This window comes from Peromyscus californicus, unplaced genomic scaffold, assembly GCF_007827085.1.
Source record: "Peromyscus californicus insignis strain IS unplaced genomic scaffold, ASM782708v3 Scaffold_10__1_contigs__length_136768540, whole genome shotgun sequence".
Taxonomy (NCBI): domain Eukaryota; kingdom Metazoa; phylum Chordata; class Mammalia; order Rodentia; family Cricetidae; genus Peromyscus; species Peromyscus californicus.
The window spans coordinates 135,013,130-135,025,037 of NW_026294391.1; the positions used below are offsets into that span (position 1 = coordinate 135,013,130).

At 45.9% G+C, this 11,908-nt stretch overlaps 1 protein-coding gene and 1 non-coding gene across 2 annotated transcripts; both read left to right on the forward strand.

The window, feature by feature from the left end:
- Positions 1 to 9,593: 9,593 nt before the first annotated feature.
- Rpl10 (ribosomal protein L10) lies at positions 9,594 to 11,878 on the forward strand. The gene is made up of 6 exons (XM_052742538.1): positions 9,594 to 9,637; positions 10,310 to 10,368; positions 10,460 to 10,567; positions 10,721 to 10,859; positions 11,410 to 11,572; positions 11,654 to 11,878. The coding sequence occupies exons 1-6, from the start codon at positions 9,615 to 9,617 to the stop codon at positions 11,804 to 11,806; spliced, it is 645 nt and encodes a 214-aa protein (XP_052598498.1). The 5' UTR covers positions 9,594 to 9,614; the 3' UTR covers positions 11,807 to 11,878.
- Positions 11,227 to 11,361, forward strand: LOC128118055 (small nucleolar RNA SNORA70). The gene has a single exon (XR_008220984.1). It is a non-coding gene; the product is annotated as a small nucleolar RNA SNORA70 (small nucleolar RNA).
- Positions 11,879 to 11,908: the final 30 nt, after the last annotated feature.

Sequence of the window (11,908 nt, forward strand, 5' to 3'; positions counted from 1 at the left end):
AGATGAAGACAAAAGTCATACATATAATTTTTTTAATCTTTAAAAAAATAAAAAACAACCAGAAACCCAAGATAAAGTTGCATGACATTTTTTAAAGTCCATTTGTCCCGTCATCCTTCTTTTTTTTTTTTTTTTTTTTTTGGTTTTTCGAGACAGGGTTTCTCTGTGTAGCTTTGTGCCTTTCCTGGGACTCACTTGGTAGTCCAGGCTGGCCTCGAACTCACAGAGATCCGCCTGGCTCTGCCTCCCGAGTGCTGGGATTAAAGGCGTGCGCCACCACCGCCCGGCTCCCGTCATCCTTCTTAATATAATTCTTACTTTATTTTTTTACTGTTTTGCAAGATAGAGTTTGTGTAGCTCTATCTTGGAATGCTCACACTGTAGATCCAGCTGGCCTCAAACTCAGAGACCCATCTGCCTCTGCCTCTACCTCCTGAGTGTTGGGATTAAAGCTGTGCACCAACCACCTCTGCCTGGCTTAACATAATATTTTTATTAATTGAGAATTTTTGTACAGTTGTAGAACATTTTTATTATTTTCTCCCCAGGTAACCCCTATTGAGTCCATTTAGAGTTGTTTATATTTCATGTGTTTAGGGCTGACCACTTGTACTGGCTGGTTTTGGGTGTCAACTTGACACAAGCTAAAGCCATTAGAGAGGAAGGAGCCTCAGTTGAGGAATTGCCTCCATGAGATCCAGCTGTAAGGCATTTTCTCAATTAGTGACTGTAGACTGAAGTTTCTCTATCCTGCCCGGGCAGCAGCTGTTTTTATAAAATAATCACTCAGAGGCTTAATTACAAACTGTTTGGTCTATGGCTCAAGCTTATGGCTAGCTAGCTATTACATCTTAAATTAACCCATTTCTATTAATCTATATATTGCCAAGTGGCCATGGCATTACTGGTCTGCTGACAGCTTGCTACTTGGGTGGCTGGATGACCTTTCTCTGACTCCACCCTTCTTCATCGCTGTCTTCAGTTTGGATGTACCGCCTAACCTTATTCTGCCTCACCATTGGCCAAACAGCTTTATTTATTAACCAATGAGAGCAACACACAACATACAGCAAGACATCCCACAGTAAGTGACCAATGGGGGAGAGGCCAGCCCATGATAGGTGGTTCCATCCCTGGACTGGTAGTCATGGGTTCTATAAGAAAGGCTGAACAAGCCAGGGGAAGCAAGCCAGTAAGCAGTATCCCTCCATAGCCTCTGCATCAATCAGCTCCTGCCTCCAGGATCCTGCTCCTGTGTTCCGGTCCTGACTTCCTTTGGTGATGAACAGCAATGCTGAAGTGTAAGACAAATAAACCCTTTCCTCTCCAACATGTTTTTTGTTCATGGTGTTTTGTTGCAGCAATAGAAACACTAACTAAGACACCTCTTGTGATTGAAAAACCTATCAGGATGCTTGTACCTAGAGAAAAATTTTCCCTCTCTTGGCAGACATTGATTGCCTATAGTTGTTTACCTATGGATGGGACCTTGTGAATTTTCCCTCATCCACATTGACATGTCAAGTGGAGTTGTCATTATACAGATCTTATTTAAGCAACCATGTCTTTTATTTTTCTTTCAGTTTTGTTCTTCGTGTGTGTTTTGTTCATATTCTCTCCCCTTCCCCCAACTCTTCTCATATCCACCCCCCACTTACCGACCCACCCAACTTAATGTCTTTAAAAAAAAATTCCAGGCCAATTTTTGGATGCCTTGCATTGGAGCATGATCAACATAGGGAAAACTGTTTTCCTCTCCTAGAAGATAACAATTCCTATTCAATCCATGGCTAGGGGTGGGATTGTATGGCCAAATCCCCTCTGCTGAGATTTGTTGTTTTTTGTTTTGTTCTTGGTTTTTGGTTTTGGTTTTACGAGACAGGGTTTCTCTGTATAACCTTAGCTGTCCTGGAACTCTCTCAGTAGACCAGGTGGGCCTGGAACTGAGAGGCCTGCCTGCCTCTGCCTCCCAAATGCTGGGGTTAAAGGCATATGCCACCATCACCATGCTGAGATTTGGAAGGTGAAGACAGCATAAGGAGTTCAAGGCCAGCCTGGGCTACATGAAACCCTCTTCAAAAAAAGGGGGGGGAGGTGGCTCCTTAGGTAAGAGCACTAGCTGCTTTTCCAGAGGACCCAGGTTCAATTCCTAGCACCCACAAGGCAGCTCACAACTGTCTGTAACTCCAGTTCCAGGGGATCCACACCTCACACAGACATAAATGCAAGCAAAACACCAATGCACATAAAAATAAATTATTTAAGAAAAAAGGTGGAAAGATAGCTCAGAGGGTAAAAGTGCTTTCAGTGAAAGCCTGACAACCTCAGTAAACACAATAAAATTTAAATTAAAAAAAAAACAGCCAGGGGGTGGTAGTGCACACCTTTAATCCCAGAACTCGGGAGGCAGAGTCAGGCAAATCTTTTTGAGTTCAAAACCAGCCTGGTCTACAAAGCAAGTTCTAGACAGCAGGGCTACAAGGAGAAACTGTATCTAGAAAAAAAATCCAGAGTGGAACGCCATATACTGTCCTGCATGCCTGGTTCCATGCTGCCAACAGGGAAGAAAGGTGAATTGGTAGGCACACATTCCCCGTAGGAAGTAGAAGCCCAGCCAAGGGTGGGGTCATGGTTTCAGTTCTTGCCCAGCTTGTTCCTTGCTACAGGTAGTGGGAATTAGCCCAGCTTCTCATCTCGCATAGCAACCACACTATTTGTACATTCATTCTAGGCTCCTGAGCACTCGGGCTCTTGGCTGTCTTGGGCCACAGGATGACCCTCACCACTTGTTCCTGCCTATTTCTTTGTTTGATCCTACATTTTTGTGTGTGTGATCTTAAAACTAATACATGGAGGGCTGGAGAGATTGCTCAGCAGTTAAGAGCACTGGCTGCTCTTGCAGAAGACTCAAGTTCATATTTCCAGCATCTACATGATGGCCCACAGCTGACTATAAGTCCAGTTTCAGGGACTCCAGCGCTGTCTTCTGGCTTCTTTCAGCATCAGGCATGCATGTGGTACACAGACAGACATGAAGTCAAACCACTCTTAGCCATAATTTTTTTAATTAAAATACTACATGAGGATGTCTCAGTATGTAAGGATAGTTGCCACCAGTCCTAACAATGAGAATCAACTCCTGCAAATTGTACTCTGACCTCCACATGAAAGCCATGACACACGTGTGTCCATACACATGCATAAATAAATATTTTTTAGCCATGCAGTGATAGTGCATGACTTTAATCTCAGCACTCTGAAGGGAGAGGCAGGCAGATCTCTGAATTCAAGGCCATCCAGGGCCACATAGTAAAACACTGCCTCAAAAAAATAACATGGAGCCTGGAGAAATGATTCAGAGGTTAAGAGCACTTGATCTTCCAGAAGACAGATTTAGTTCTCAGCATCCATGTCTTACAGCTCCCAAATACCTGTAACTCCAGTACCAGGGTATTTGTCACTCTTTTCTGGCCTACATAGGTATCTGCATGCATGTGATGTGAATACACACAAACTACATAGGCTGGGTCGTCGTGGTGGCACATCTTTAAATCCCAGCTCTCGGGAGGCAGAGGCAGGCAGATCTCTGTGAGTTCAAGGCCAGCCTAGTCTACAAAACAAGTTCCAGGACAGCCAGAACTGTTAAACAGAGAAACCTTGTCTCAAAAAAACACACAAAAAAAGGCAAGGTTAGTCTGAACTATATAATGAGCTCCAGGCCAGCCAGAACTACAAAGCAAGACTACCTAAAAAATAATTTAAAAACTGGATATAGTGGTGCACAATTTTAATCCCAGCTTTCCCAGGGGACTAGACATCCTCTTCTGACCTCCTTGATCACTCAGTGCACATACATCCATGCAAGCAAAACAAACACATAAAACAAAAATAAATCTTTTAAAAAATAATTTTGCCGGGCGGTGGTGGCGCACGCCTTTAATCCCAGCACTTGGGAGGCAGAGCCAGGCGGATCTCTGTGAGTTCAAGGCCAGCCTGGGCTACCAAGTGAGTCCCAGGAAAGGCGCAAAGCTACACAGAGAAACCCTGTCTCGAAAAACCAAAAAAAAATAAAAAATAAAAAAAAAAAAAAATAATTTTATGTGGATTGGTATTTTATCTGTATGTACATCTGTGTGAAGGTGTAGGATCCCCTAGAACTGGAGTTGCACGTATTTATGAGCTGCTATGTGGGTGCTGGGAACTGAACTGCTGAGCCGTCTCTCCAGCCCTAAATCTTTTCTATTTTAATATGTTTATTTTTTAAAAAATGGTGCCGGGCAGTGGTCTTTAATCCCATGTGCAGGCCTTTAATCCCAGCACTTGGGAGGCAGAGGCAAGCAGATCTCTGTGAGTTCGAGGCCAGCCTGGTCTACAGATCGAGTTCCAGGACAGGCTCCAAAGAGAAACCCTGTTTCAAATCCCTGTCCAAAGCTACACAGAGAAACCCTGTTTCGAAAAACCAAATAAATAAATAAATAAATAAATAAATAAAATGGAATGATGGCACATGCCTTTAATCGCAGCACTTAGGAGGCAGAGGCAGGCAGATCTCTGAATTCTATATCAGCCTGGTCTACAGAGTGAGTTCCAGGATAGCCAGAGCTACATAGGGAGACCCTTTTTCAAAAAGATTGTGTTTATGTATCTTTTATTTATTCATTTTTTTAAACATCTTTTTTTATTTCTTTTTATTTTTATTTATTTATTTATTTATTTATTTATTTATTTATTTATTTATTTATTTATTTATTTATTTTTTTGGTTTTTCGAGACAGGGTTTCTCTGTGTAGCTTTGCGCCTTTCCTGGAACTCGCTTTGGAGACCAGGCTGGCCTCGAACTCACAGAGATCCGCCTGGCTCTGCCTCCCGAGTGCTGGGATTAAAGGCGTGCGCCACCACCGCCCGGCTCTTTTTTTTATTTTTTAATGTGCACTGGTATTTTGCCTGCATGTCTGTGTGAGGGTGCTGAATCCCCTAGAGCTGAAGTTACAGACAGTTGTGAGCTGCCATGTGGGTGCTGGGAATTGAACATGGGTCCTCTGGAAGAGCAGTCAGTGCTCTTAACCGCTGAGCCATCTCTCCAGCCCCATTATGTATCTTTTATATGAGTGCTCTATATGCATGTATGTCAACATACCATGAGAGGGTATCAGATCCCATTATAAATGGTTGTAAGTCACCATTCAGGTGCTGGGAATTGAACTCAGGACCTCTGGAAGAGAACCAGTGCTCTTAACTACTGAGCCATCTCTCTTTAAAACAAGTAAGTATGGGGCTAGGGATTTAGCTCAGTGGTAGAGCTATCATCCTTAATGGATCCTTTTAAAAAGGATTAACTATTTTATGTGTATAAGTGTCTTCCTGCATATATGTCTGTGTACCACATCCATGCCTGGTTCCTACAGAAGCCAGAAGAGAGCATTTTGTTGCCTGGGTCTGGAGTTAGAGATGGTTGTGAGTCACTATAATATGGATGCTGGGAATCGATCAATTCTGGGTCTTGTGGAAGAGGAGCAGGTACTCTTAACAGCTGAGCCATCTCTCCAGTCCCATGCCTACCATTCTTGACAGACCCAGCCACACAGGAAATACAGGAGGTCCCACAGGCTACCAGGAAGAGGCAGGCAGGGTACACAGTTGTGGCCACTTCAGCTGACTGACTCTGCAAGTCAGCCAGACCACATGGCCTAGAATTTGCCCAACCACAACACAGTCCATGCGCTGGCTCTGTTGGCCAAGAGGTCAAGGCCACATGGCCATACACCTCCCACAGCCTGATCTCCCTCCCACCCAGTGATACCAAGAAGGGGACCAGGGACTGATTGGCTCCAGCTGAAAGCAGGGCCCAGAGACTGCAAGTTCAGGCTGGACTCAGGGCAGGGCAAGGCAGGGGGCAGGCCCAGCCGACCATTCCTCTTCCCTTAGCCTGACAGCCCAGACACTCTGCTCAACCACCCCCACCCCCATAAGGAAAGGGGGACAATGCCTTCAGTAGTGTTTCCCTCAGCAGTGGGGGGCCACAGCACTCATACCCCACCAGGAACTGACCAGTAATCCCTTGGGCTTCTAGAGGGCTGGCCCAGGCCAAGGTGGCAGGGTGGGAATAGACCAGAGGGGCCAAGCAGCAGGTGATCATGGGAATAACCCACAGAGGCCACAGACAGTTGGGGGTGGGGGCGAGCGCTGCAGACATCTGTGGAGGAGCAGATGCCCATGCATATGCCAGGCAGCCAGAGCCTGAAAGAGAGGCAGGGAGACTCAGGTGGGTGGCAGGAGGGGATCAACCAGGGTCCCAAGACTGGTAGGTGAAGGCAGGCAGAGGGCACCAGTTTGAGTCATGGTACCTGTCAAGGACTACCAGAGACAAGGCAGTGTATGACAGTGACCCTCCGTGCCCTCTCCTCATCCCCCAATGGAGGGCCAGTGTGTGTCCTTTCTCTACACACCCAGATTAGAGAGGATGCCGAGGCCCAGCTGCCATGGTCAGTGAGAAGAGCTCAAGGGGCAGAACACTAGCCCACAACAGGCAGTTCCAGGCCAAATTAAGTGCAGACAGTAGAACTTGATTTGAGACAGCTGGAGAGGCTCTGCGTGTAGGTGCCAAGAGTGGCCACACTGTCTCCAAAAGGCCCTAGGGTCCTACTTGTGGGCAGGGACATACTGGAATCAGCTTCTGGAGACCCTGGTGTATGAGAGACCCTGGCCATAATGCTCCCATACAGCTCTACTGGGAACCTAGAGAGAAACAGTGGGGTAGGAGGGAGCAGCTGCTAAGCCAGGATGGGTACACGGGTCAAGTTCCAACTGGCGGCTGTATGTACCTATCTACAGAGAGGCCCATAAAGGAACCCCATGGCCAAGATGCCATGTAAATATTAGTAGGCAGACCTAGCCCCTCCCCTGGTTCTCTGAGACTATCCCAGGCAAGGGAAGTCTGGCTCCTTGCTGTCACCCTGCTCCTTACCTTCCTATCAGAGCATGGGAAAGGTGGCTCATATCCACTAGGAAGACAGAGAGAACAAACAGATAGCTCTGAGTCTGTGTGTATTTTGAGCTTGGCTGTGTCTCAAAGAGCCCAAGGACACTCAGCCCAGCACCCTGGCTGAAAGAATATCTCATGTACCACAAACATATTCATGCAAGGAAGGCCCTGGGAGACTGTGCTCCTGGGGTTAAAGATTTGCAAAGCAGGGGCCAGGCACTGTTAAACAAAATATTCATATACAAAAATAAATCTAATGGCTAAAGAGAACAGTCAGTTGTAAGAGCACTGTTGTCTTGCAGAGAACCTGAGGTCAGTTCCCAGCACCCACATGAGGGCTCACAACTGTCAGTAACTCCATTTCCAGATGATCTGACACTTTCTTCTGTCCTCTGCCAGCTTTAGACATGCATGTGGTGCACTTACATGCATACATGCAAAACACTCATACACATAAAAATAAATGACTGGGTGTGGTGGCACAGGCCTTCAATCCCAACACTTTGGAAACAGGCATTTGGATCTCTGTGAGATGGAGGCTAGACTGATCTACATAGTGTGTTTCAGGCAAGCCAGGGTGACAGATCTTGTTTCAAAAAATGTTTAATTGAAAAAGAGACCAAAATATATTGTAGACAATAAATACATAAATGTTTAAAATAAATAAATCTAAAACATAAATAAAATATTGGAGAACAGAAGTGCCATTCATGTGGAAGGCACTAACCTTGGGGTTACCTGTCACACAGCAGTTGGGAATCAGAGGGCAGTCCATCCTGAGTGAGCCAAAAACAAGGAAAGCTGAGAGGGAGCTGGATAAGAATGACAAGGGAAAAGGGAAAGATTTGAGTACCTGTGGGTGACTCTGGGAGATGATATCTTCCCACAGCAGTAAGATGCTAGGTCCAGGCAGGGTGTGGTGGCACATGCCTTTAAATTCAGTACTGTGGACGCAGAAGCTGGTACCTGTCTGAGTTTGAGTTTAATGGCAGCCTGGTCAGGCCAGCCAAGGCAATAGTGAGACCCTGTCTCAAAAATATATAAATACATAAATACATACATACATACATACATACATACATACATACATACATACATAAATCTAGATTCTCATTTATCCCCCTCCAGCAACCTCCACAACTGCACAAATACCAATGAGGGAAAGAACTGGCTGGACACAACTGTCTTCAGGAGATAGGTGGCAATGTGTGGGGATGGACTACTGTGCAGAAGCCTATAGGAACTGGGTGATAGCGCCAGGGAAGCAATTTCAAAGAAAGGCAGAAGAAACCTACTAACTCTTTACTGCGGCTGGGGCTCCTAAGCATGTTGGAACAAGCTGGACCTGTGTACCTGGGAGATGCACAGTACGAACTGTAGGGAGGGAAGTCTCCTTGTCCCTAGCTTTACCTATAGAAAAGCCAATGGATTTCTCTGCAGTACTGTCCTTAAAATGTCTCCCTCAGGTGACACTAGGGCCAAGAATTCAAAGAGTCTCAGTGATTGATGTCCAGACACTTGCTCCTGGGTCAGAACAATATTCTCCTTCTATTGTCTCCCTGAATAGTAACTTTGTATAGGAAAGTAGTGGTTAACTGCCAATTCTCCTAGACATACCCAGATGTACATTTTGAACTCATCTTAGTGAAAAGAAGGGGTGTGCTACACCTGGTTTTTTTTTTTTTTGGAACCTTGAGTAAAGGAGCTTCAATGCCCCTATTGGGGCGTGGTCCAAGGCATTGTGATCCTCCTCTTTGGCTAAATGGAAGTAGTGGTGTTGCCACTGTTTTTGCCAGTATACAATCTCATTGAGAACGTAGGTTATCTTTTCCCGGGGGTTTAGAGTGGAGAGGACCCAAATAGTGACGACGACCGCAATTGCCTACGGAGGCTTTTTGTCCGCCTCTTGAAACCAAGCGCCTATCATGGTGCTTTTTGTGGGCTCTTCGGTGTAGGTATAAGCGTTGTGGGTGGACCTCCGGCTCCAACTTCCCTGCTGACAAAGGAACTCCGAGTTCCTGGCATAGCACTTTCGCGCCATTTCCTGTAGCTTTGAGGAAAACTTGAACCAGTATTCTGGAGTCCCATAAACTAAGAAACACCTGCATGGCCGCCCAGTTCCACTGAGAAAAACTCCTCTTTTTCAAGTCTTAGGATACTGTTAGAATATTAGTTACAGCGAAGTCTGTCAAGGGCTCCCCGCCCAAAATGGCCAGACGGAAGCTGGTGTCTCCTGCCTATGTGTCGAAACCTCATTCGCTAGCACTCGGCTCCGATTCCCGTGTCCAGACACCAAAGCGCTCTGCGCATGTTTCGGGCCGGCCTGGTACACATGCGCAGAGCGCCACTGCATCTATGATCCTGGAGTCTGATAGAGCGTCGTCATCACCCCGTGGCTGGGACTCTATGGTTTCTACGCTGGAAGATAGGCCGCCTATATAAGGCATGCGCAAGCGTGGGAGCGTCTCTTTTCCTCCGGCGCGGTGAGTGAGTTCGTTTCCTTGGTGTTTTTCGGTGCTTTCGTCTTTTTTTTTTTTTTTTTTTTTTTTTTTTTAGGACTTTTACACTTAATCTGTGTCTGTATTCTTACTTTCACCGTTTCATTACAGCCACCGACGATCCTATTGTCATCATGGGTCGCCGCCCTGCCCGTTGGTAAGTGCTGAAGCCATACTATTTTTCTACTGTAAAAACGGAGGAATAATTGCATTTATTCCCAAAGAAATTTTTTTTGGGTGGACTCTCGGTCACTCAGCGACCCAGAACTGAAAACTGACCCGAGGTTTTTGTTTCTTTTTTTTTTAGTACTTTACTGGGAGCTTTGTTTTTTCAAGGTTGTGGGTGGGTTGACCCAAGACTAGTTTAAAGCGCTTGTGTATAGCTAGAAGCATGTGCGTATGCATCCAACCTTCTGTCTCACAAATAAACCTTGTCACAAAGATTCCCATGCTATTTCCGGACCCTTGTGCTTTGTGGTTTCGACCGGACACCAAGGGCCAGCCAAACGGTTGTGGGCGCCACCTAGCTGCATGCCCTGCAGGGGGCGCCATATTCTCTTCACGTGGCTGAGGACGGTTTTATGTCCACGTGCTCAGAGGTCTTGAAAAATTGTGCTATCTCACCCCACTCTGATTAGGGGGTGATACTGGTGCTTGGCTTCTGTTTCATGAGTTTTGTATGGCAGCCTGTTTAATTAGTTTTCCTAGAGTCAGTTTACAGTAATGGAGACGGAATTCAGAGTTGGACTTGTCCTCCCTTTCTCACTGCTTAAAGCTTGCTGTGTTTAGTTGCCATACTTACCACACCTGACTTTCCTTCCTCCTGCAGTTACCGGTATTGTAAGAACAAGCCATACCCAAAGTCTCGCTTCTGCCGAGGTGTCCCTGGTAAGTAGTGACAAACTTGCAAACTGAATCCGTGGTGCTGTCTGATTCTCACTCCGTAGGCATTTAGCACCGTAATACTTGTGTTTTTCAGATGCTAAAATCCGCATCTTTGACTTGGGACGGAAGAAGGCAAAGGTTGATGAATTCCCACTTTGTGGCCACATGGTGTCAGATGAATATGAGCAGCTCTCTTCTGAAGGTGAGATCCCCTTTGTTGATCAACATTTCTTCCTGTGTACACTGTACATGGTAGTAGCTACTTCATTAACCTGAGGTTTCTACTAACATGACCTCCATCCCAGTCCTTCCTCTACACTATCCTGTTTTCACTGCTGTTTTTCTTCCCACTCAGCTCTGGAGGCTGCCCGTATTTGTGCCAACAAATACATGGTAAAGAGTTGTGGCAAGGATGGCTTTCATATTCGAGTGAGGCTCCACCCTTTCCATGTCATCCGAATCAACAAGATGTTGTCCTGTGCTGGGGCTGACAGGTAAACTGGCAGTTCTCACCCTTTCCCATAATTTGTGGCCTGTAATGTTGTGTTTGTTTTACCAGTCAAGACAGAGATGGGCTAGAAAGATGGTTCAGCTCTGGCTAGGAGCACTTGGCTCTTGTAGAAGACCCATGTACAATTCTAAAGGGGTCCAATGATGGGACACTAGTGTGGTGCATGAGCATACAACTAAGGCTTATCAGCCTCTGGTCCTGAAGTAAAGGGAAAAACTTGTGCTATTCATACTTTTTCTGACCATGACAATCATCTGCCTGGAGTACATAGTTGGGTAGCTTTTGAAGAGCTAGTAATGCCTCTCACATGATTATTTTGGTTTTTTTTTTTTTTGCTTGCTTGTTTGTTTTTGCAGCTAATTAAGCCGACCAGGTCCCTTTCCCCATGGGGGCCTGGTGTGCAATGGTTGCAAACAGCAGCTTCCTTGGTAGTGTATGCAGCCTGTTGCCTATATAGGTTGCTCTAAGGGACCTTGGAGACAATTTTCTGGCAGTTATTCAAGCCTCTGATCTCAATGTTGTTCCCAATCTAGGCTCCAGACAGGTATGCGTGGTGCCTTTGGGAAGCCCCAGGGCACAGTGGCCAGGGTTCACATTGGCCAGGTCATCATGTCTATCCGCACCAAGCTTCAGAATAAGGAACATGTGATTGAGGCTCTTCGTAGAGCCAAGTTCAAGTTCCCTGGCCGCCAGAAGGTAGGTGGTATTATTAAGTTCCCTTCTGCTTTCTTGCTCTGATCCTCTTCACTAAGTTATTTTTCTTCTGTCTCCCTCTAGATCCACATCTCAAAGAAATGGGGCTTCACCAAGTTTAATGCGGATGAATTTGAAGACATGGTTGCTGAGAAGCGCCTTATTCCTGATGGCTGTGGGGTCAAGTATATCCCCAATCGTGGTCCCTTGGACAAATGGCGAGCCCTGCACTCCTGAGGGGTTCCATAGTGTTCTCCTGTACCCTACCAAATCATGTTCAGTAATAAATCTCACATCCAGTCTGCTTAATGTATTTGTATCTGATTCTTAAGACCATGG

Excerpts from the sequence above, each read along its gene's own strand:
- Rpl10 (XM_052742538.1), top strand. The coding sequence starts at position 9,615 with ATGGGTCGCCGCCCTGCCCGTTG. Across the intron at positions 10,568-10,720 it reads TGAGCAGCTCTCTTCTGAAG|CTCTGGAGGCTGCCCGTATT; the intron begins GTGAGATCCCCT and ends CTTCCCACTCAG. Across the intron at positions 11,573-11,653 it reads AGTTCCCTGGCCGCCAGAAG|ATCCACATCTCAAAGAAATG; the intron begins GTAGGTGGTATT and ends GTCTCCCTCTAG.